This window comes from Chelonia mydas, chromosome 2 (assembly GCF_015237465.2).
Source record: "Chelonia mydas isolate rCheMyd1 chromosome 2, rCheMyd1.pri.v2, whole genome shotgun sequence".
In the NCBI taxonomy this organism is placed as follows: Eukaryota; Metazoa; Chordata; order Testudines; family Cheloniidae; genus Chelonia; species Chelonia mydas.
Genome location: NC_057850.1, coordinates 140,483,254 through 140,509,593, shown reverse-complemented (window position 1 = coordinate 140,509,593; position 26,340 = coordinate 140,483,254). Strand labels below are relative to the sequence as shown.

Genomic DNA, 26,340 nt, shown 5'->3' with positions numbered 1-26,340 from the left:
CAAGTCCATAAGATTATCTGTTAAAAACAAGGGGGTAGCTCAGTTTCCCTATCCTGGAATCCTAACTTCCATTCCTTAAGGCTTCATCCAGTTTTCTTTCCTAGGACAGAGTATCAGTATGGCTTTTCCTGCATTGTTTTTAGTGTGTTCCTCACTCTCTTGCCTTATCTTCCCCCCTGTTTATGGTATGTGCTCTATCTCTTTCCCTTTCCAAATCTATCTCAATAGTTCTCTTAATTCAGGCCACTCTCCGTCCCCTATACTCCTGCACATATTATCGTCCCAGTTTGATTAACACGCAAGCTTGCAAAATTTGCCAACAGTAACAACCAGAGAACTAAACTTACTTACCTATGTTCGATATTGAAGGACAAATGATCAACCATTTATATAGAAGGGAAGCTTAATGTCTGAGCAGACTTGGGAATGAGACTCAAAAGTTGGACCAGATTCTGAAGGTAGGCAGACTCTACCAGACAACTAGATCTCTTCAGATATTTGGATAAGATAAATAAGTTTTTTTTATTGTCGGACATCTTGGTATGCCTTCACCTCTCTTCTCTGGGCCATGGTGGAGCGAAAAATTTATTGTGCTTAGGCATACCTTGTTTGGTATGTCTAGCCAACTTGTTGGTTTTACCATAGCTTGTGTATGAAAAGTGGCTCTATGTCACCTAATGTGGAGTCCAGTCTTGTTTTATATCCCAGGATGATTCTTACATGTAGAACTGAGTGCAGAAGAGTGAATTTAGTATACTGCAGGTAATTCCTTGGTTGATAGACACTCCAATGTTAGTAATTCTGTTACTACATACAAGTAGGTCTGGATAGTGTCTGATGCAAGGAGAGTGGATCTCAAAATTGCACACATTAGGTAGCCTATCCCTAGTTCTTAAATTCCAAAAAGACCTTAGTCACAACATCCTGAGTAAAGTTACCAGCAGTGGGAACACTGTCTTTTCAGGAGGCAGGAATCTTCATGTATTCTGCTTTTTTAAAAGAAGGCTTCATGAACAGGATCTGTGAACCTGGTTTTTCAAACACTGACTTTACCTTTCAAATGACTAGGTATGGTTTCCTTTGTTACCTATAAGGAAATATCTTTGGTGGTCATATCTGCCCTCAGGGTCTCATTTGTTAAAAGGACATTACATTCCTTTGTGCATGGCTGAGACTCAGTTGCTCCCCCTCCAAGGGCAATCATCATCTGAGGATATACCAGTCTTGGGGGAAATAAGATCTTCAGTACAGAGGCTATGAAGGAGAACAGATTCTTCAAGATGACCATTTGAGGAGAGGAGATTGTAATAGAGGCTTGCAAAAGCATTCCTCTGATGTGAGGACTTGCAGTTTATTCTATGTTAACTTGATGGGTAGTAGAACCAACATCCCCTGTATTTGTATGCCAGTAACACTGGTGTTCCTAGGCTTTCCCCAGTCATTACAAGATAGGCTGCTATTTGTTGCTTTAAGAGTTTGGGTTATACAAGCATAATGTTTAATTACATCTAAGCTTGGAAGGATTAGATTTATTTATATGTAAATCTGGATAACTGTCGATTTCGCCATACAAAAAACTGATAAATATTTCCATCGATGATCAAAATTTACACGTAGGCAAAGAAAGAAAATGCTGCTTGAGAACTTATTTGAGTTTGATTTAAGGCTATTTATTTTTTCTGTTTGGACATGACTGTTTGTGTTTTAAGAGTTATACAGCGTTTACTTTTTGAATCTGTCTCTATTGTCTGACCCTCCCCCCATTATTTCGGGCCACCATGAAAATTTAGATCAATAGAAAATTGGACTTCCTACTCTTGTCTTAATTTGTCACAAACCTATATCCATTCTGAGGTTACTTGCTGCTATCTGTTTTATTTGCTTAGTTTTACATGTTGAATTCTCTGGAAGCATTATTTGAGATGTATTGAAGGTCTAGTCTAAGCTCTATTCCCTTTGGAAAAAATCTTCAGAGCTGCCACAGATTAGTACTAAAGAACAGCTCTTGCTCAATAATGACATCTAATCCATCAATTGTTTCAATGTTGGAAGTGACACACCAGGGTCTAGGCATAAATAGTAGGGTTTTAAAAACTATATTCTATTCCTTCATAAACACTTAAGGAAACAAACAGGGTTCCATTTTTCAATGACCACACCGTGATGTAAATGTTTCAAAATTTAAAAGTATTTTAGTACTTTAACACTCCATCTAATCACTTTAAAAACACTAATGGATCACCTGATGTAGGCCTGATCCCTATTTTAATGATGAGGAAACTAAGACCTACTCTACACTGCGTGGTTAGGTTGACATAAGATGCCTTGCACTGACCTAGCTGTGGAAATGTCTTCACTTAAATTTGGCTCCCACCATGTAAATGCCTCTGTCATTTTAGTAACACCACCTCCCCAAGCAGCGTAGAGTTACAGCTGATGTAACTAGATCTATGCGGTATCAGTGCATACACTGTTTTTTACATTGACAGTTATTAGCTTTCAGGAGCAGTCCCACAATGCCCACACTGACCATACACTTGATACAAGCACTCTTAGTGAGGATGTGCATCACAGAAACAAGGAGCCAAGTCTGCACACACAACAATTTTATAACTGCATGGTCTGTATACTGATGTATGTTAGGTTAACATAATTTTGAAGGTTTCTGAGTAGCAGCCGTGTTAATTTGTATCCACAAAAAGAAAAGAAGTACTTGTGGCACCTTAGAGACTAACAAATTTATTTGAGCATAAGCTTTCGTGAGCTACAGCTCACTTCATCGACACAGCCTTAGGAATAAACTTGCCCAGTGCAACACATGGAGTCAGTGCTAGAGGAAAGATTTGTCTTTGGGTTCTGCTGTAGATCATGCTTTGAGTCTGTTTTTCTAAAATACCGTTCAGTCTTCTAAATTAGAGGGCTAAGTGACTGTGGGCTGCTGGTAACTGAATCTTCTTAGTAAGATTGTTTACTCAGATGTATTTTTCCCCCTTTTCTCTAAACTTAAAGAGAAAAAGCTACCACAAAAAGGCATGAGGCTAGAGGGCAGGTGTGAAGTAGAGAGGACAAGCCCATTATAGTACAGTGGTTTTTCAACCTTTTTTATTTGCTGACCACTACAAAATTTCAAATGATGGTGCAGACCCCTTTAGAAATTCAACTTGTGGCCCATAGACCCCTACTATAGAAGCCTTACTGTAATAGGGTCAGAGTCCACCTCTTGTGAGCACCCCTCTGGTTGGGTGCGTCTGCGTTCTTTCAGTTGTGACGACCCCTTTCGGTGGTTCTCAAGTGGCTTCTCCCCTGCAGCGTCTCAGCCTTCCAGCCGAGTCTCTCTCACACTGTCTGCATGAGAACCAGAACAGGCCTCTTCCAGGGTATACAGTCCACCAGGGCCTATCTCAGCACCTCTCTGGTGGTGTCTCTCTAGCCCTCCCTGGGCTCAGTCTTTAAGTAGTCACCATCCTGGTATGGGGCCATATCCCTAGGGCTTCCTCCCCAGAGACACTATTTTCCTGCGGCCCTCCCCATGCTCTGTCCCTGCTTAGTCCCAGCAGCTTGCCAGGAGCTCCTTCATTGCTCCCCCAACCCCTGCCAGCAAATTGTCTTTGGCTCAGTCCTAGCAGCCAGGCAGGAGCCTCTCACTTCCCCAGTCCTTGCCCCAATTTAGCTGTCTGTGGTCCTGCTGCTCTTCCAGCCAGGCACTCAGTCCTTTCTTCTCCAGCTCCAAGCAGCAGCTAGTAACTGCTGCTCTGTTCTGCTGCTCCTTTTATATGACCCTCCTGGCCCCTGATTGGCTGTTGCAGAAGCCCCTCTGATTGGTGGCTTCCTTGCAACCACTCTAGGCTGCTTGGAGGACTTCTCCACTGCTCCTTTGCTGGGATGGGTGTGGCAGAACCATGACGCCTCCAGCAGGGAGCCTTTGGTCTAGTCCACTCCATCTCACCCCTCCCCTCCCCAGTAGGATTTGGGTGGCAGTTCTACTAGTCTCTTGCCCCACTTTATCAGGGTCTTCTCTCTTCCTGACCTCTCTATCTAGAGTGTTTTTATGTGTCCTTTTGCCCCCTTTAGTCAGGATCTACTCTCCCAGGTCTCTCTTACCTGAGAGCATTTAAGAATCCTTTCAGTTCACCTTTGCCTCCTGGACTTCGGGGTCTCTGCACGCCACAGCTTGTCCATCCCTGTGTGCCGAGCTGTCTCGAGGTCGTATACCAAGTGGAGCAGGTGCTTTTACTCCTCCTTAGCGAACTGGAGATCCATGGCCAGGTGCTCCCTTTGGCACCTTAAGATCCTCCATTTCACTCCCTGTTGACTCCAGCCATTTGGTTAGCTCGTCAACACTTAAGAGGGAATTCATAGAACTGGCCTGCTCTACCTTTTTCCCTTGGGGCGACCCTGTCTGAGACCCTATGCTAACCTGTTCACTGTGAGGTCCAGCTTGGGGTCCCAACTGTATCCTGTTGTTCCTGGGAATCTGTCTGGGTCCCTATGTTATCCTGTACTTGAGGCTCCATCTGAACCCCTTTTGCCATTCTTCCTCTGGTTCTCAGCTCCTCTGCCTCCTTACTTAGTTGGTTCCAAACCCTTCTGGTCCTAGGCTGCCGTCTGGCCTCTCCTGCATGAGGGCTGAGAAACCCACCCAGTCTCTCTTTTGACTGTCTCAGTCTTGCCTCAACCTTTGATATCCTTCTTTTCCCTTGTTGCCCCTCCTTTCTCTAAGAGGGCAATATCTCTTTAAATGCCCTGCCATCCTGCAGGCAAAACACACTGCCTTTTCCCTTGCTTTGGCCATGAGTTGTGTATTTCTTGGGGCCCTTGAAATAGCCCTACTGTCCTGCTGCCCAGAGTCACCCTTGCCTGGTTCCCCTGTCAGTTCTGGAGCACCTACTGCTAACTCATAGGGATTTGCACCCAGCATCCCCTTTTCATCTGGTCTGTCACTGGGGTTCTTGCCTTTCCCCTTGCATTGAGCCCAGCCCTTTAAAGGGCAAAATCTTTTTATGTGGCCCAACTCTCCAAATAAAAGCAGTTAAACCTTGCAGTTCCTGCCAGGGCAAGCCCTTCTTAAATTCCCCAACTGTCCACACCCTGACATTTCAGTGGCTGGGCTTCAGGCCTCTCGCCTGCTAAACCCACTAAGTTACCAGATGTGACGTGGCTGAAGTCTCTCTTTCCACTCCTGCTTCTTGGAGTGGATCTCACACCACTACTGTTGTGTTGCAAACTTGGCCTCCTTTTGCCTCTGCAGGTGCTCGATCAGATGCATCAGCAGGGTCTGGGTGCACTGCTGCTGTTCTTGCTGCTGTTGCATCGCAGCTATCTGTTGTCTGTTGGTCTGCACCAACAAGCAGATCACCTCCTCTATGATCGTGCCCCTTGTTAATCAGGGGTTGGTCCGAAGAATCCCACTGCTGGTACCAAATGTAACAGGGTCGGCACTCACGTCTCCTGAGCGCCCTGTCTGGTTGAGTGTATCTGCATTCTTTCAGGTCTGGTGACCCCTTTCAGTAGTTTTCAGGTGGTTTTTTTCAGGGACTCAGCCCTCCAAAAGAGTCTCTCACACTGTCCGCATGTGAACCAGAACAGGCCTCTTCGGGGATATACAGTCCACCAGGGCCTCAGTACTCCTCTGGTGGTGTCTCTCTAGCCCTCCTTGGGCTCAGTCTTTAAGTAGTCCTGGTCCTGGTGTATCCCCATGGTCATCAAAGAAGCTTGTACGTGTTATCTCTGCAGTCTGAATCTCTAAGATTTAGGATTCGTTCTAATAAATGTAAATAGTATAGTTGCCAGAAATATAATTCTGCTTCTTGGAGTTCAGTAGCCAGGCAATCCCACACCACTTGTACCATTTTTTCCTCTGTTCCTGATGTCTCCAAGCAACTGTATGCTGAACATTGTGCATTTTTTGTAGGGATTTAATATCCTTTAATTCCCCCATTTTTTTAAATCTACAGCAAAAGATTGAGGGTCTTTCAGTGTCAAAACGAGTCTGAGACCAAGATCTGTATTAACTTTGAGGTTTCTACTCCATGAATTCCTTATAGTCTAATTGAGAGTCCATGAAGGATATAAGGAAGCCATGATTATGTAGTTTCCCTAGGGAATGCTTGTAACCTCTGAGGTGCTCTTATTATCCAGTACAATTATTTTAATTATTAAAGGTGTTACTATGGACAAGTTTGGTTGAAACTTGTGCTTCTGACAGAGTCCATTTCAACTATAGTGTCACTAACACTAGTAAAGTTAGGAAGTGCAACAAATTTCACTTAATAGCAAGTCTGCATTTCCAGTGTTTAAACTGAATAGTAAGCAAACTAAGTCATGGAAGTGAAGATAATGCCCTGGTTATTTCTTTAAATCTTAAATCAATCTAGTTCACTTGAGTAGTTGTACATGTAGAATAGAGTTTTTGAATATCTAACCTCTTTGTTTCCGCACTAATTTTTTTTTTTTGGTCTACAAGTATAACTTTGTTTCTAGCACATTAGGTAGAATCATCAAAGTGACACAGGAAGTGATTGATTACAGAGCATGGATTAAAAAGACATGGGGAGGCAAAAGTAGTCTGTCACCTGATATTGGTAAGTACAGGAGTTGATCTCAGAAGCTTCAAATTACTAAAATACTTTCCAAGAAACACAGAACAAGAACTTTCTTAGACTGATCCAATTGTAAATATGTTTTCTGTACTGGGCTATTCACTAAATTCAGGTGCATGAGACCTTACTGCAGAATTTTATTTCAAGATGGAGAGCTTGTGTATATGGCTATGTATATTTGGACTATGGGGGTTTGAATAGCCATGCGCACCACAGTGCTGCACTGAAACTCCCCTGTGTGGATGCTGCAGGCATGAACTAAAAGGTTTCTAGTTCTCATTATTGTAGCCTTTGTTAAAGGTGACTGTGGTAATGCGAACTAGGAACCTTTTAGTTCATTCCCTCAGTGTCTTCATATGGGAGTTACCATAGCACTTTGGTGCGCACAGTTATTCACTCCCATGTAGTCCAAACTACAGGGCATCGTAGACGTAGCCTGAGACTCTTGCTGTTGAAAACTTTTAACATTAGCTAGTTAATGAAACTTTGCGAGGTACTTTTTTCTAAACTACAAGGTGATGGGGTTTCATGTGCTTCTAAATGATGATCCTGTTTTTATCAACAGACAATAGAATGAAAGTAAGAGAGCACATAACGCCGTGCAGTGCAGAACAACAGAACAGAGGCTCTGAATCACCCTTCAACCAACACTTGGCTTTGTCATTAACTAGTACCCAACAGTTGTCCTCTGGTTCATCTGCCTCTTCTGTATCATCACTCTCTGGCAGTGATATTGTAAGTTGTTTGGGTTTTTTTTCTTCCTTAATAGATTAAATTACCAGAAAGTTCCTCTACAAAGCTACAGTGGTCTATTAGCTAAAATGGCAGCACTTAGTGCACTACTTTATTTTTTTTAAAGTAAAGTTTCAATATATCATTCTAACCTGCCATAAGAAGTTGATATTCATTTGTGTTCTTGTGTCTTCATCAAACTTACTAAAACATAAACTAGTAGTCAGTAACAAGCTGTTTTCCCCCCTTTTGTAACTAAGAATTAAACAGGCTATCTGAAGCTCTAGGCACTCTTTGCAGTTTTCTTTAAAACGTCAGCAGATATAAAACCCCAAATCCATCAGTACACTGTAAAGCAAAAAAGTGTGGGGAAAGTACCACTTCCTGATGTTGCCCATCAAGCAAAATCTTCCTCATAAAACCCCACATGAGGAGATGAGCCTCACAGCATGCCATGAAAGTGAATAAACTTACTATTTTTGGACCAAGGGGTGGGGTGTAAATTCCAAAGCCAAGGGGCCCTCATGAATATAGCCATGCTATCTGCACCTTCTCATATGGAGATTTTGTGCAGCTGCTGAACTTAACTGCAACAGTATGACATGAAAAGAGATGGTTTGTCATTAGATAGCCCCTCGTCCTTTTATGACTCTTTAGGTCAATAACAGTGCCTATAAACTCCACACCAAAACCCACAGGTGGACAGTATAGCTTATAAAGCAACATTGTAATATGCTCATAGTGAGGTACTTCGCTCAAGCCTACTGCAGCATTCTGGGCGAGGTACAGATTTTGAATGGATTAAAGATGTAGTGCTTAAATAGAACACATTGCAGTAATCTAGTCTTGAAGTGTCAAAACCATGAACCATTGTAGATCTGTAGCTAGAGAGATGATTCAACCTCCTGGCCAGAAGCAAATGAAGAGCACCTGTTCTGACTACCCCTAAAAGCTGCTAAAACAAATTTGGAATTTAGTGAGACTCCCAAGTTGCAAAAGAAATTAACACCTAGCAGACAAACCCCACTTCTCAGAGGTTCATCTAACTTCACTATATCTTCTTGTCACCATTGCCTAACAGAAATTCTAGAAGGCATTCTGAGATGGTAAGAGCCACAAAGGGCAGCACCATCCTTCTGCCTTGAGGTACATCACCTTGTCACCAACTGTATAAAAGGCAACTGATCTACATATCAGCAGATACTTGATCTTCATATGTTTTTAGGAGACTAAAGTAGTTTCTGTATCCTGTCCAGATTAACACAGATCAAGGAAATTAAGGCATCTAAGACAGCTGTCTTGTCATAGTCATCAATCTTAATCACACAGGAAAGATTAAGCACACAGCAAGTTAGTCAGGTTGTCATCAAATGGATGGCTCCCTTCAGCAGTAGTGCCAACCACAAGCATTCAGAAACAGATGCCAAAAAATCAAACTTCAAAAAGTTAATACATGGTTTTTCATTTTTTTCATCTCAAGTGTAAATAGCCCATCCCAGATTTGTGTTCATTTCAGGTTCAAAATTCAACCTTAAATTTATACACAACGTGTATCTCCCTACTCTGGCCGCTTGGAATATTCCTTTCATTTTGGGTTAGGGGAAGGGGCTATACCTATCTTTCTCTCATTCTCTTGCCTTATGACTTCATAGTCACTTCTTCCCCTCAGTTTCCTACTCCTCACCTCGCCTCTGCAGTTTCCTCCCACATTTCCCTGTTCCCTTACCTTGCCTGAGTGCAGTCTATTACTTTAAATGTGAGACTGAAGTCAGAGCCCATTTTTAAATAAGAACAAAAATTCACAAGGCTTCAGAAGATCATGAGACTTAAAAAACCCCAAATAACATGATTCACAAGTAAACAGGTAATTCCGCAGCAGCATAGGATGTACTTAAGAAGTTGGCAGCCTGCCATTATTGGATACACTGACAGTTTCCACTAGAAATGGGCTAAGCAATTCACCAGCCAGGAAAGTTGTGGATCCAGGTGGTAGCACCAAATTTCCTCAACCCTGTGGAACACTGCTGGCTGGAACTAAAATCGATGAAGAATTTGTTTCGTCTTCTCATGGACAGTCTGGTTGAACCCAATCAGTTTTTTTCTCTGCAAAATAATAGGTATTTTCTTCAAAATAGGAGGTAATGTAATCTGCTAATGAGCAGAGGCATCTACAATGAACCAAGCTGTTCACCTGAGATATATCTGTTTTAAGATCTGACAGAAGCTGTGGTGAAAGGCAAAATATCTCTCCTTGTCTTCCAAAAAACCACAGGAATTTTAAAGAACTTTTAAACAATTGATCACTGGATATTTTCAAATCAAAATTGGATGTTTTTCTAAAAGACATGCTCTGTTTTGCACAGGAATTAACTTGGGGGAAGTCCTGTAGCCTCTTACGTAGTCTGACCTCCTGTATGATCAGTCATCTCTGGCCTTATCTGCAAGTCTGTGATCAGATTCAAACAGTTCTGCTACCCTGGCTCCACCCACCTTCCCTTCAGCTTCCTTGGTTGCAGATTAACTTGTCATCCAAGATGACCTGTGATGACTGAGCCTGAGAAGAGCGCTCCTGGGGATGGAGAACAAAAGGGTTTTTTTATAAGCCCACCCAAATAATTGATTGTCAAAAGAACTCTCTCTCCCTGTTGGTGATTAAACCATAGCATTTTTAGAGTGCTCTGAGGGCAGACTCTCCAATAGGTTTACTGCCCTGACACAGATGTGACCTAGCTTCAAAATAAAAAGTAGTGACCACTTCAGGCCATGGAATAAATCCAAGTGCCTCACCTCAATCCCATCCCAATCACTATAGATCAAGAATGTGGCTGGCCATAGGAGTTGAGCTAATAACCACCTTGAGTACTCAATAATAGTCATGGTTTGGAGAGGGGTTGGGGGAACCACACTTGTCGTCTGGGGATGTTAATCAACAAGCAGAATTATCCTGGGCTATTGCAACACCATTGCAGTGAAGAGCTCACTAATTTATAAGAAGTCTTCATGTCTTTGAGGTAATCTGAATGCCAAAGCTACCTTCATTTCCACCCTGTATCAAGGACACATGAGAAGGACACCATCCATTTCAGGGTGGGCAAGCATCTGCACTAAATGTACACCTAAGTACATTATATTAAAACAATATTAAGCTTGCATTCAGGAGGTAGAAAATAGAGGTGCATTCTCTGTAACTTGAAGTCTTTAAACCATGATCTGAGAACTTCATTAACTCAGCCAGAAGTTAGGGATCTATTTCAGGAGTGGGTAAGGTTCAGTGGCCTGCAATTTGCAGGAGAGTGATACTAGATGAACACGATGGTCCCTTCTGACCTTAGAGTCTGAGAAGTTAACACTTGAAGGGAAAAAGGAGAATGTGATACATGCAACACCTGTTGTAAACTTAACAAATTGAGTTCAATTGTACAGCTGTGATACTGGAGTATGGCATCTTTATTCATTTTCTGTTGGTTTGTTCAGGGCTCTGTCTTCACAATGAAACATAACTTACTTGAATTAAAGCATAATATTTACAGAATATTGTGTAATGCAACAAATTGCAGAAATCCTTAAATTGAGGTGCACTGTTTTCCATGCCTGCAAATCTTTCCTTTTCCTAATATTAAGGTTGTTCACATATGTTGAATGTCAACAAAACAGCAGATGAGCTTAACAGCCCACATTCAGAACTGACAGAAGTGCAGTGATATTAAAGGAGTATTATGCATATTTTTAAAATCTTAGTAGTGGCCAACTTGGTACATTCAGTAAGCTTTCAGTTTAGTCTTCTTAATAACCCCCCCCCCCCCCCCCCAAAAAAAAAAAAAAAAAAACCACCAAAAAACAAAGTAAAGGCACTAATCCTCAATGACTGACCAATTTCAGTCCCCAACTCTTGCTCCAGCCCTGCTACTTTTCAAAGTACTTTTTTCTTACAATGGTCCTTCCCATAATTTAAAAAATGACCAAAATCTTGTCCATTTGTCAGAAGTTTACCTCCAGGCAGAGAAAATGGCCAGTTGCAGTCCTAAATATGAAGGCTTTGTAAAATCGGGGGGTGGTTGTTTTTGTTTTTTTTTTTTTTTTAAAGCATTTATAATGAAAACCATACAACATTAATGATAGCACATGTTCATAAAATCCACTCCTCATAACTTACTGTGGATAGAAAAGCTTTCTTGGGTATCTCTCCTTCCCACTTTGCTCCAGTGGTGATTAGACAGTGTTATGGCTCCACTTACCAAGAAGGAAAGAGACATGATGATCTTGTATATCTCATAGAAATAATCCCTCAAAGCATATCTGAAGGAGAAATCCAATGCAGTGGCTAGTGCACTGAACTAGGAGTGAGGCCACCAAGGTTCTATTCCTGCTTGTCAGTGAACTCTTGTGAAGTAAATTGCCCAAAACTGCACATTGCTGCCTTGTAATACTTACCTTACTCTATCAAGCACTCTGAGCTCTTGATAGAAAAATGCTATGTAATAACCAAGTATTAACATATAAACACCAGTGTGTTTGCTTTCTTTCCATTTTTTTTTTTCCCCTTTCTGGGCTGGTAGCATGAAGTGCAGCCCTATGCCTCAATTAGCTCCCACTTGGCCTCTCTGGCTACTTATCACTCCTGTAAATAAGGGAAGAGGGAGGGAGGGAAAAATTCCAGTTCACAGGGTAATGTGGGCAATGGGGAAAGAATGGAGAAGGGCAACAAGGAAAAATCCTTTGGTACAGAGACCTCCTACCTATTCAGCCACTAAAAAGAGCCTACAGGGAATCAATAGGAAAATTCCATTTTCCCCAGTATATCTTCTTTTCTGGATCCTGACTTCTCCCTGAAGTGCACACATGAGCTGTACCCTTTTCCTGAAAACGGGCAGTCCCGTCTAGTCCACAGGACTCAAGGGCTTGACCATACTCCTTTCACCCTCAGACCAGATTATTTTCCTCTGGCAGCACAAGCAGCTTGGCAGTTCAACACTCCTGGTTTTATACATTGCAGTGTTAGCTCTTACAGCTGATTTTTTCTGGAGCAGCAACACATGAAATCTCCAGTTCCTTTTAAGTGACCAAAATTTACAGATCTTAGTCCTTTTGGGAAATGAAGCAAGCTAAAGGTCAGTTCACCTGCAAGGAGTCCCTTTCAGGAACTGTGGAAGCGGGGAGTGTTGCTATAACTTCTTGACCACAAAAATCCACAATATTGAGGGGAACAGGTTTGGTCTGCATAGCTTCCTGGGGATTTTGTATTCTTCTACACCATCTGAGACTTCAAAAGATGGTAATTTATCCTCACCTTTTGGGACTCAACAAACAGAATTTTCCGTGACAATTTGAAGACTTCTCAGGATTGGGTTCAAAACTATTTGTCTAGTCTACCTTTTAAAGATAAGGTCGAGCATCTCATTCCAGGCTTAAGTGGGTATTCTAATCATGTTTCAAGTACTCAAGCATCCTTTCTTTCTCTCATTCTCAACAGGAAGACCTCTGAAGTTCTTAACAGGTGTTTTTCTTAACTTTTTCTCCAAATATTAGATGAGGAATGCTGGGCTATTGGCTAAAACCCAAAAGCACATTTTAGATAGTAAGTTAGTCTTCTGCTGAAGACAGCCCCCCTCTTTGAAAGACAAGGGAATAAAGATCTCCAAAAGCTAAAAATTTCACCAAGTTCTAGCGGCTACTCTGAAAAAATTAAACCATTCAAATTTGGATCATAATACTGAGACAAGGAAACAGGAGACACTATTTCTCTGTTTCAAACCATGGAGAGGAAGTGGATGATTGCCATTGAGAGCCTGGCAGAAGATGGGAATGGCTGAATAGACTAACACAAAAGGCAAATATCTATCATGCAAAATTGAAGCGGAAGTTGCCATCCTCCCTTCATTTATCTTTTGAAGAATTTACTCAGGAGGGTGAGACACTCCCACCAAAGAAGATGGCTTACTCAAGCCCATAAATCTTGCAGGGTACTAGGTCAAATAACTTCCTTGTCCTTCCCAAGGTGGTTGTAGTAGTGGTATCGCTTTCAGAGACATGGTAATTCCCGCTGAGGTCATTCCTTCCCAGAAGGCTGTATTCAAAAAGCACCTGAGAAGGGACTTTAAAGCTGCTTTGGTCTGCCAGTGTATTTGCGCAGCTGCAAGGTCCCAGTAAAAAAAACTAAAATGCCTACACTCCCAAAACCAGGACAAACTTTTTTCCTAATTACTGTGTTGGTGGAGGACGAATCTATGGACTACATGGCCACATCTCACCAGGCACAAAAGTGTGCTTTTTTTAAAATCATGTTAGCCTACATCTTAAACATCAAGAGCTTAACACAATTGAAAAACTAATATAATTGAAATCCTTTTTCTGCCAGTCAAAGCAGGACTCCTGAGGCTGGCTGCAAGACCTGTTAGCTAACTCAGTAGCCAGGCACCAGTTCCAGAAAATCCGATGTGCCTCAGAATTCAGGTGGGAGCCTGTCTGGAAGAAGTTTGACACAGTCGTATCAGATAAGACAAGCCAGGTTGTCTTCCCTACTCTTTTTTAAGGGAAGATGCTCCTTTTTTGTTCCTGGTTACAGATAAGGGACTCTTTCCATAAAGGCAAGATCTGGAACATGAGGGAAGTCTGTCATGGAAAGGGTTCAGCCCTCCATCTAGTCAAAGTAGTTAGTATGACTATAACAAAGGGTTTGCCTTTGTCCAGACACAAGGACAAGTGATCCCACATTTTAAGAATAAATACATTCTGGAGCTCCATGATCTCTCCTCCAACTGCAAGAGTAATAAAAATCAGAGATCATACTTCCTTGAGCCAAGAGCAAAATAGAACTTGTCCCTCCAGATGATAGGTGCTTAGGGCCCTGTGCTTAGTCATAAGTGGCTGAACTGGTTGATAAAAGGTGAAATTCAGGCTGAAACTACTCTAATATTGCAGTAGACCATCTGACAGAAGTTTTATCCATCTGTTCTGGTCAGGCCCAGTCCCTGGCAACTTCTGTTCACCAACAAAAAAAAAACTCAGACTAAATAGTAGTGTTTTATACTTTCTGGACTACCAGTGTTCATAAATGTGTTATTTTTTAATAAACTGACTGAGGGTTTAGGGACTCATATATATACCTGTTTTTACACTGCATTCATCACAGCAAATGATGTGCAAGAAAAAACTTGCAAGTAGCAACTTAAAAGGCTCCTCTCCATGCTTCAGGAACATAAGTTGTGTTAGACTGAGTTCCTCAGGTTTTTTCTCCACTTAAGTTTGAGAGCCAGAGTCTTCCAGGCACAGGAATGGTTTGACAAGATCTAGGCATTGATTTGACGTGTCAACACAATATTATCCATATATCTTTACCTGCAGCTCATAGGCTGTTTACACTAGTCTAGTGTCAAGTCAAGATGGCACATGAAAGCTTCAGGGATTTTGCTTATGTCTAGAACTGTTCCCAGCTGGAGTTGTAAAACAAAAGGGAATATACCATTCAGAGCTTCAATCCCTCAATTGATGGTGACAGCCCATGCAATAGGATCCTCCCTCTACAATCCAGTTCCCAGTAGTCTGACCACAAATGTCAGCCTTTCAGATTGAGGAAGACAATTGAAGTAACACAGTACCCAGGGAATGCAGTCACTGCTGTAGGATCCAGCACATCAACTTCGTAGTGATGAGTACAGAGACAAGGTGGGTGAGGTAATATCTTTCATTGGACCAGCTTCTGTTAGAGATGAGTAGTCAGGTTGGCACTCAGGATCAACTGAGAGGGAATTCAATCACACAATATGATCATGTCTTACATAAATCACCAAGGGGTCACAAGAAGTTGAAGTTTAAACATTGAACCAATAGAGTTTTTTTTCTCATGGGCTGATAGTCAACACAATCATATAAGGATGGGGACATTGTTTGGCCAGACTCTTTTTGCATTTAGCTGAAAACTTGAAGCGGCCCTTGAAAGATTAACTGTTTTAGCAGATACCTGGGGAGCTAGGCTACCTCAGATTTTCTTGCATCCACAAAAGTGAGATTCTTTTTCCCCAAGGAACAGATGCTTTGGCTCACATGTCTATCTGCTGCTTGGTTTTTCTCATCTTCTGCTTAAAGATAAAAAGCTCATTGATCAGAAGCCAGGTGCTCCAGCTCTTCTAGATTCTTAGCATAGATTCTTAGTGAATCAATCTTGGGATTGCAACACGTCACAACTACTTTTTATGTCCCTTTGTTAAACCGAGTCAAAAGTGCAGGCCTGTTTAGGTGTCTTTTAGGTCATGTGGTGGTAGCCTCTGGTAGGGTAGTGTGTTGGTTTGGATCTGCCTATAGTGCTACAAGTTTGAGAACTCTTCCCTTCAAATTGGTCAACTAACTCCCTGTACTTCCTTTGCATAAGGATGTGGTTCCTGGTCACAGTTGTTTTAGCAAGAATTCCCAAAATTTCTGCTTCCAGTCTAGGTTCTTGCCCTTCATCCTAATTTCTGAGTGCTTCTGACACTAATGGGTTTATCTTCACAACTATGTGAGCTTTAGTATAGTCCCATTTTACAGATGAGGAGCTTAAGCAAAGTGACTTGCCCAAGGTCACACAGGAAGTCTGACAAAGCTGGGAATTGAACCCAGATCTCAGAATAAGGCCAGAAGGGAATCTCAAGAGTAACTCTAGCATCTTAAGGTGAAGACAGTCTTTTTAGACAATAGAAGACTTAAGCCCTACTACATCTTTCATGAGCACAGGGTAGTTCTTCTTCAGAATCCTTTGTGAAAGGTAGATTCTCTTGCTTCTATACTTAATGTGGAATATTCTTGTTTTTGTTCAAATTAACATCCACACTGTTATGTTACTTGCTATATACGAGAAGCAGTGAAAATATACCTTATATGAGAGCTATATTTTATTAAAACATCTTTATTTCCGTTCAGCGTATCTGGGCTTGAAAATATCCAGTCTTCCATAGCTCGCTGAGTCAAGTGCTGTGTCACAAGCCTTTTCAGCTGCAGATAAACTGATTCCAAATGGCATAAGACCTCATTCAACGAACTTAACTGCAGCCTTCTGAGCAGAAAGGGCCTGGACACCACAGTGGAAATCTATTAAACTACTATATGGTCATCCACTAATCCCTAATAAAGTGCTACAGACTTTACTTTAATTCCTTGCAGAAGCATCCTGAGCAGTAAGGTGCTTTAAGCAGTGGTCATGACTAAAGCCTGATGATTTGTTGGTTGGGTACTTTTTACCTCCTGGTCTCTCTCTGCCTACTGATCTTTCTTTTATTACATCCCAAATATGTTGGTTTGGGAGAGAAGTCAGGATCAAAGAAAACGGGATGACAAATTTTCATTCCTGGAACCAATCTCTCCTCCAGTCTGTCTTACCCAGATTCCATACAGCTTTGGAATAACTATTTTCAGCACAGAGTTTGAAAGTGATGTGAGCAGGTCCCAGAATCCCATGGATAATTCTGAATGGCCTCTGAACTGATCTCTCCTCCAATTTGAAACACTTGGTCTGTGCCTTCCTGCAAATACCAAAGGGGAAATACTTATTTTCCCCTTCCCCCAACCCCTGTTGGGCTCTAAACTGACTGCTCAGAATCAGTCTTCTCTCATTCGTGAAGTACTGTTCCAGAGTCTTGGCCTCATCTTTCTGCGTTGTCTGGTTTCTCTGTCTATGTAACATGCTATGATAGCTTGAGAGCTCTTCATCTGGCTAGACCCCTCTGGAGCCTATAGATCTGAGTCTTGGCCACCATTAGCCACCAGTAAGACCCACTGTAGTGGCTCTGTTTTTGGAAGCTTTGTGTTTCCATATATTCCTTCTCTTCTGTATGTTGTCTGCAGTCTCTTTTGCCTCTCCCAGGAGAATGGGGCAAATTTTTTGGATTCCTGTAAGCTAAACAGCTGCCAAAATTTGGGAAACTCCCCTTTTGGCCATGGAACTACATATCCTTTTAGTAGGCATTCCTGCATTGCTACTGGCTCTCTCTCTCTCTCTCATCCCTCAGAGGTTGTCTGACTTCAAAAGGATTTCAAAGGAGTGTTCTAGTCCTGAGACAGGCTGCTATTTCTGTCCACCACTATTCCTACTTGATGGCTTGACTGCCCTGGAGTTTTGTTTCAGGTCCTCCCTTTGGAATGATCTGGCACTGACTGCAACTAGAACCTGCAATAGCACAGAGTTCAAACTCTGCATATCTTTTAAGGGCTGCAGGTCCAACAGTATCCATCCTCCCACCTGCTGCTTCTGCCTCCCTACCTAAATTAGTGTGATTTATGGTAGCTTCTGGTCCTTGCTTGGACTTATTGTCCATTGAAATTCTCCCGCTCCCCAACACACACACACCGCCTCTAATGCAACACCAAAGCTCTGCATTGTGGGGGAGGGGGGAGTGTGAAATTTCATCTACCCATCCATATAGTCTAGCTGTTTTACCCGTTAGGATTATAGTGCTACATCACATAGGTTGCATGTTCAAAACTTCCTGAGAATTTCAGACTGCATTTGTTGCATGGCAGGTATCCATTACCATGTCTGTGATCTGGTACATAGCCATCTGTGCACTGACTTGTCACTAAACTATCTCCCTGTGGAATGCAAAGATCTTTCTTCAATGAGTGAATTCCTTCTGCCACTTTGCCACAAGATGCAAACAGACCTGAAGATATAGCGGTTTTCTGTGCCTTCAGAAGTCTGCAACAGTAACTTCTTCCCACTGCTCAGAGGTGCTTGGGGAGTGTCTCTATTTTCCACTCCTTTTTCTGTGGCAGCCCATTCTTGTAGATAAATGCTTTGTTCAATACATTCTCATAAAGAGATAACTGTACTCTTGTTCTGGATGTTGATAGGCTTCTCATCTTTATTTCTACGCCACCCAACATTGGGTTTTGAAGGTCTGGTTTTATATCCCAGTCCACCCAGCTCATTGGCACTACTTTATATTGCCCTGGGATATGCTTGACTTAGTTCTGTAAACTTTGTTCCATTCTCTGTCAGAAGGGGATCAGCATACTGCTTAATTCTTATGTGGACAGCATTGTCATTCAGACCTCTCTACTGCAGAAATCAAAGGAGAGGATTCGTCACTATCTGGATTATGGAATTCTCATCATTTGGAGAAAATACATCTCTGACCAGCTTGATAACTTTCCAGTTGGGAATTCTTTTTAAACAGACTACTGGGGAATTTTTGCCTCCTAGCAAATCATCACACACCAGTCTTCACTTTAGTAAGCATGTCTGTCAGCCAAGAGTCTCTGGCTAATCCTCTCCTCACTCCAAGAAAAATGTTAGCATTATACTCCTGAAGCATCTGGTTATAAGACTGATTCTTCAGTCTGGAAACCTTTCAGTTCTTACAACATCCATGTGAGCTTACAGCTGGATAGTGACCCATGTTAAGAGGGAGTCCACTGCCTTGTTCACTTAGTCTGGTGTATCTGATGCACCTATATTTGTTTTCTCTTTTGAAATGGAGGAAGATTTTTTTTTTCCCCCTGGATGTCAAGTAAGCCCTGAATTAAACCATCTTACATTAACAATTTGAGAAAAACTACCTGTTCATTCTTTTTAACATTTGTCAAGACATCAGTGGATTAAAGATAGTCTTTTATGTCTAAATGACTAAAATCTTCTGTAAGATGCATGACAGTTTCTTGGACTCAAAGTAGAAGAATCAATCATTAATATTTGAGACAGCTACCTGGCTGTCTCCTCACATCTTCATCTGATATTAATAGGTGGAACTGTGCTTGTCTGCTTATTTTGTTGGCAGTTAAGTGCTCCAAGCACCATAGTAGTAAGACCACCGCCTCTGGCTCACCACTTGTCTGTAATTGATGTTGGTCATGATGGGAGAAGAGGGCATATGGAAAGCAAATTACTGACAGGTAATTGTCATAGTATTCCTTTCTATCAACCTTAATGCTTCTCTCTTCCCCTGGTGCAGTGTCATTGTCTTCCAAAGGAAAGTAGTAGATAAGATTGGAGAACTTTAACCAGAAAGGAAGTGGATGATTTGGTTCTTGTATTTTAGTCATGACTGGCAGATCGTCTGTCTCCTTGTTTCTTGGTAGGTGGAGCCCTAACTTTGCTGTTGCTGGGTAGGATGGGAGAAGACTATAACAATTACCAGTGAGTAACTTCTCTGTACAGATAAGTACAAATAACTTCAATTACCAGCAAACTGCTCAAAGTTCTGATCCTATACCAACGATTAAAATTCCAGGCCCTGTGTATCTACCAGTGCTACTCTCCTTGTTTTCTTCTTTCCTACCTTTGTCCCCATGACTTTTAACTTGGGAGAGTGGAGAATTTAATTTCACATATGGCTGTAGTCTGAGCTGAGAGGAAATTGATCTGAGATCACCACTGATATTGTTAAACTGTTTTTCTCAATGCAGGTTTTTAGAGTTAACTCTTAAAACTGCTACATAAAGTAAATATAGTGCCAGTGTGTATTTAATTTCACACTGGCTTTAACCCAGATCTTACAGTATTTACACTATCAGTTATTGAATCATTGCATTTACAGATGCATAGTCTGTGTATACTGTACTTTCTGTAAAGTTGCTTTTCTTTTCCCCTTTTTCTTTGCCAAAAGGATTCTGATACGCCACCTTGCACAGCTCCTAATGTTTACCAGTTCAATCTGCAAGCACCGACTCAGCTTATGGCCAGTTTACCACCAGCATTGCCTATGCCAAGTGGTAAACCTCAGTCTGCACCTACGAGAACCTTGATAATGGCCGCCAGTAATCAGGTATGAGCCAACTAATTGGAGTAACTTTTTTAATGAGGTAGTATTCAAACCACAAGTATAGGCCATTTGCACTGTGCTGTACTAGTCTGATTTTAAAGAACTCTGAACACTGTAGAAGCATTTCATAAAAAGACTCGTTGGGCTTGCTGAAGCTGTTAACAAAAAAGTGCATTTCTAACAGCAAAATGAAAAGAAACTAATTATTTTAAGATGCATCCCAATACGTGTGGCCCGTCTTACAACATGCTCTTTGACTCTCATACGAATAAGACTAACATGGAAAATGTCAAACTTTTTATTGCTTTTTGCAAGATCTGGGATTACCTGTGAGCTCTCCAAATTTTCAAGGCTTATTAACTTCCTGTTTTTAAAAATTGCAATTCTTCCTCCATACCACCTTTCTATACTAGTATTTGGCTTATCTTAAGAACTATGAGTCTTGGGGGCTTGTTCTATCCAGGACTTGAGTGGTGTTCCTGAGAATTTTGGGTCACTACAAAAACTTCATGTTTTCTGTACTAAGTTTTGGAAGATGACTGCAAAGTTGTATGCTTGTCAACTGTTCTTTCTTCAGGGGGTTATTTGTAAAACACATTCTGGGTAGAACCCTTACCTGTTTCTTGTTTGTATTAAATCTATGCCAAAAATGTTGTAGGTGTTGTATTGACAAGCAGACGATCACAATATGTGAAAACATACTATGTCTCCCCTTCAGCCCAGTGCCCTCTAGTAAGGAGTAAGAGCTAATAAACTGAAATGAAGACTGCCCTTCTAATGCTTGCAGTTATGGGCTAGTTGACATTTTACAGTTTTATGGGTTGTATTGAAAGCTGGTTGAGAGAGAGGAATCTGAAACTGTTGCAGAGTGGTGAACTTCAGGGGTAGTATATTTGGCTGTGTAGTTACCTTTTCAGGGAAGAAGGGCTTTTGTGGTTTTTTTCCCCTTGGTTTGTGTTAGACTCTGAAGCCTGGTCCCAGTTACAGGGCCACATCAGATAGTGTTTCTTGACTCTCTAGCAGGGATGAGAGGTTTGCTGTCTGTGGGATTTTTATGGTCGGAGGATAACTTTATCAGGGTTGAGGACATTAATTGGGTTCATCTTGACAGTTCAGGTTTGTATTTCATGGCCCTGGTGTGTAATATATCTTGGTCTGGTATGACTCGGGTGGGAAGATGGCCTATGTGTTATGCTTTCAAGTCTACTTGTGCACCCAGTTATGCCACATGTTATGTGATGTTTATGGCTTTTCAGTGGCAATGACATGGTGACAGGGCTGACATCACTGTGGTCGCTTGGAGATATGAAGGAGCATAACGAGTCTGTAGTAACTACACTGAAACCATTTCCTTCAAATGGCGGGTGACCTAATGAGTACACATGCTTGGCAGTGATGTCTGTAGAAAGTACTCTGTAGATTAGACCGCTGTAGATACCTTTGTGAAATGAATCATTGCCCTCATAGCTCAAATGTTAGAGTTGTGCATAGTTGCACATTTCCCAAAGTAAATGCAGTGATCCAGTTTCTCTCAAACACGTTCCAGATTGAACAACTGCCAAACTACCATCTTTTCTTGAGCCTGTTTTTGTCAGTTTCTTGAAAGATTCTGCTGGCAGTCCTTAGACTTTAACTCTTGGGCATTCCAGAGTCAAGGCATTCTCAATTAAATGACTTTTGCTTTTTGGTCTCACGTGGCAGTAATTAGATCACATTCTTCGAGTGGTGTCCCTGTAGGCGCTCCACTTCATGTGTGCATTCACCTCTCTAGCCCTTGATCAGAGACTTTCCATTAGCAGTGTCAGTTCGGTTCGTGCATGTGCTCTATGCAACCTTGTGCCGCACACCGAGTGTGTAAAGGGCTGTTAGGGCAAATTGCTCTGTTCCTTCTCTACCACCTTCGCCTGAGGTGGAGCTCTATCATGTCAGCCTTGTACATCCCTTAGCATGTTTTGCAGTTGTTCTGTAATTAGTTCAGTGTTTTTAGTTAGTGTTGGTTGTTAGTATAGAATTAGTTAGATAGTAGTGAAAGGTTTGGGATTTTTCCTTCTTCGTTTTTCCTCCCCTTTTTCCTAGGGAGCTTATTTGGCCTGGCTGGGCATGCCTGGGTGGGCATGCCTGGCTTGCCAATTTTCAAATGCTGCCTCTCTTTTCAGAAGGCTAACCTGGTCAGCAGCGGACACACTGTGTATCTGTTGCTTGGGAGGGCCCATATCTCCCAAAAGTGTAACTTTTTTTGCCTGGCTCTCAAATCTAGGGCATGGAAGAATCAGGAGACCAAATTGAAGCTTCTGATGATGGAGTGCTCACTTTGACCAGCTAGGTTAGGAGACCCGTCAGTACATCTGGCTGTTGGCTGTTCCAGTGCCCTTTCGACCTCAGCAAAGGTCTCCCTTAAGATGGGGAGGACTTCAGAAGGCTCCAGAGAAGAAGAGCTCAGTCTCCTACCACAAGGAACCGCCTCCAAAAAGATCCTGATCTCCCTCCAAGTCTATGATGTTGGAGGCCTCGATCAGGCAACTTGCTACCATGGAGATGAAGGACTCTTCTTCCAGTACCAGCAAAGATCCCGGAGTATTTCAGAGAAGCACAGTTCCAGCAGACCCCCAGTGATGTCTGTGAAGGACAGGAAAGCCTAGGACATACACTCCTCTAGAAAGGCAACATCTAAATCAGACTTATCAGTGCCTTTGCTTGCACTTGTCTCCGTCAATACCAGCAAAATTGAAGTGCCAGATACCTTCATACATGGCACATACGCGCTCCAGATCAGTAGTACCATTCACTTCAACTGCTGAGTTAGTATCAACCTGCTTAGCACCGCAGGAATTCCGCAACTCCAGAGACACTTCCATGTGAGATGAGTAGGGCCCTACCAAATTCACAGTCCATTTTTGTTAATTTCACAGTCATAGGATTTAAGAAATTGTAAATTTTCATGTTTTCAGCTATTTAAATCTGAAATGTCACAGTGTTGTAATTGTAGGGGTCCTGACCCAAAAAGGATTTGTAGCGGGGGTTTGCGATACTGCTACCCTTACTTCTGCACTGCTGCTGACAGCGGCGCTGCTTTCAGAGCTGGGCAGCTGGAGAGCATGGCCTGCTGCCTGGGATCCTAGATCTGAAGACAGCGCCACTGCCAGCAGCAGCACGGAAGTAAGAATGTCATGGTATGGGATTGTTACCCTTACTTCTGTGCTGCAGCTGGTAGGGCATCTCCTTCTGAGCTGGCCGACCAGCCAACAGCCACCACTCTCCAGCCACCCAGCTCTTAAGGCAGCGCAGAAGTAAAGGTGGCAATATCGCAATTGCCTAAAATAACCTTGCAAACCCTCCCCCCTGCCCCCCCCGCACACCTTCCTTTTGGGTCAGGACCCCCAATTTGAGAAATGTTGGTGTCCCCTGTGAAATCTGTATAGTATAGGGTAAAATCACATAAAAGACCAGATTTAATGGGGTTATGGGGGGAGACCAGATTTCACTGTCCCTTGTACGGAGAATACAATTAATGGGGGCATAAATGGATTAATTGGCAGCCAGGACCTTCGTTCCTTTCCACAGACAGATTCATAACTTCAGTGAACCTGGTGGGGGACAATTAAAGGGAATCCCTCATACTTCAGTAAGGAAGTGATTGCAGTTCCTGGTTCATATGGCAGCTTACATCTTCATGACCAAGCATGCAACACTCTACCTCCACTGGTTCAGAAGGATCTATTTCTCAACCAGAGAGAGAGTTTGGACAGACAGTTCCCTTTCTGATGAAGAGCTCCTTAGATTGGTGTAAAAATCAACTCTGCGTGCAGGTGTTGATTTCATCTATCTAGTTCCAAAAATATCTGTAAGAATGGACGTGTCATTGCTGGGGTGTGGAGCACACCTCAAAACCCTCACAACTCAGGGCAGATGGTCACCTCAGGAAGTCTGTTTCCATGTTACCCTGTTGGAACTCAGGGCAGTCAGGAACACATGCCTTCAGTTCCTGTCACTTAGCAGGGGCAAATCAATCAAGATCATGACGGACAATATGACTTGCATGTTTTATATCATCAAACAGGGAGAAGCAAGATACCCCTTCCTGTGTGGTGAAGCTATGAAGTTGTGGGACTGGCGTATAGCCCATCAGATTCAGATCTCAGCTGTTTACCTTCCTGGAGTCCAGAATGTCTCATCTGATATGCTCAGCAGGTGCTTCTCCCAGGACAACAAATAGGATTTGGACTGTCAAATTTTTCATGGGATGCTCCAAAGGTGAGGACTTCCAGAGGTGGACCTATTTGCCACATTCAGCAACAAGAAATATCCCTTATTCTGATCAACAGAAAGCATAGGTCATCACTCTTTGGGAGATGCTTTCTTCTTTCCTTGGATGAAGAGCCTGTTCTACGTATTCCTTCCAACACCACTAGCTGTAAGAGTGATGAACAAGATCAGACAGAGCAAGACCAGGGTTATCCTTGTAGTATCGACCTGGCTGGGGCAAGCTTGGTATCCTTACCTGTTTCACCTGAGTGTTCAATCAGCATTCAAACTTCCAACCATCCCTCATCTCCTCTCCCAGGATGCAGGTTGTGTGCCTCACCGCAACCTAGGGATCTTCTGCCTCCAAGCATGGCTCCTTGATGGTTCATGGGATTAGATTCTGCCTGCTTGGCAGGTTTACAACAGGTATTACTAAACAGTAGAAGAGTCGGCTCTAATTGCTTACCTTCAGAAATGGAAAAGGTTCAACCACTGGTGTCGTCATTGTCATTGCCTTGTGCCTGAACAGTCTCCATTCTCGGATATCTTGGGTTATCTGCTGAACTTGATGAAATTCAGAGCTATCTGATAACTCTGAATTTCATCAAGGTTCATCTGGCAGCAATATCCGCAATTAATTCCCTTTTAGAGGGGTTTTCTATATTTGCTTATCTTGTGTCATCTAGATTTATTAATTAATTTGGGAACCTTTTTCCCCAGGTTGAGGATCTTACTCCAACTTGGGATTTCAACCTTGTACTTAAATGGGACTACCATTTGAGCCTGTGGCAACCTGCTCCTTGCTTCACTTATCTGTGAAGATGGCCTTTCTAGTAGCTATTATGTCTGCCCACAGGGTTGGAAAGGTCGGTGTCTTGATGGCAGACTCCCTGTTTATGGTATTTTTCAAGGACAAGGTCTTCTTATAGCTTCACCCAAAATTCCTAGCTAAGGTGTTGTTAGATTTCCATCTTAACCAGTCTGTTCATCTACTGGTATTTTTCCCTAAACCACATAAATCTCAGCATGAGACCTCCTTTCATAAATTAGATGTGAGACAGGCGTTGACCTTTTATCTGGATAGAACTCAACAGTTTCAGAAATAAGCCTGATTGCTTGTCTCCATCACAGAAAGATCCAGTGAGTCCACAATTTATTCAGAGATTTTTGAGGGGGATCTCTGGGTGTATTATTTCCTTGCTACAATGCAGCTAGTGTTTTACCTTCCCAAAGGATAATAGCACACTTCCACATCTTTGTTCAAAAACATTCCAATATCTAAGAGATGCAGAGTTGCTACGTGGCCCATAGTGCATACTTTTTCTAAAGCACTATACCTTGGTTCATGCTATCAGATCTTAGGCAGCACTTGGTTCTGCTTGCTCAATCTTGGACTTGATTCCGAAGTTCCCTCCTCCCTGTTGGTGTACTGCTTGGGAGCTACTTGACGTAGAGCACCCATTGGGAAGCTACGAAGAAGAGGAGGTTACTCCTTTTGTGCAGGAACTGTGATTCTTTAAGATGTGTCCCCCTGTGGATGCTCCACTACCTGCCCTCCTTGCCTTCTGCTTTGAATTGCTTTTTGTTGCATATTCAGATAAAGGATCTGAAGGCAATTTGCCCATGCAACCACCTGTAGCTTCGGTGCACAGCATGAGGTTGTATAGAGCGCATGCACAGGCCAAATGGACACTGCTAGTGTAAAATCTCCAATCAAGGGCTTGAGATTCACATGTATCTTGAAGAAAGACAGTTACTGTGTAAGGTGAGTAACCTCCATTTTCTGAGCGTGATGCAAGGCTTGTTTTGGTTTCAGTTTGAGGAGGACTGCTTGAGTATTTTGGTTTTGTATTTAGCTAAAGGGACAACTCTCTTTTCAGGTTTGTTTCTGTCAATTTGACTGTTACAAAGCTCACTAGTAATGTGTCCAGAAACTCTAATGTCCACACTTCTGCAAATTGAAAAATAGAAACATACAACCCTTTAGACCAGGTGTTGGCAACCTTTCAGAAGTGGTGTGCCGAGTCTTCATTTATTCA

General features: G+C 42.3%; 1 protein-coding gene across 5 annotated transcripts in view; it reads left to right on the top strand.

The window, feature by feature from the left end:
- TENT4A (terminal nucleotidyltransferase 4A) overlaps positions 1-26,340 on the top strand; it is a 149,355-nt gene that overhangs the window by 63,088 nt on the left and 59,927 nt on the right. For 3 of the 5 annotated variants that reach the window (XM_043540283.1, XM_037893360.2, XM_037893359.2), the window contains exons 9-11: positions 6,481-6,581; positions 7,165-7,334; positions 19,904-20,062. In XM_043540283.1, the coding sequence (XP_043396218.1) occupies positions 6,481-6,581; positions 7,165-7,334; positions 19,904-20,062 (430 nt within the window). The remainder of the gene's footprint in view (positions 1-6,480; positions 6,582-7,164; positions 7,335-19,903; positions 20,063-26,340) is intronic. The other 2 variants (XM_043540282.1, XM_037893361.2) reach the window with 1 other exon arrangement.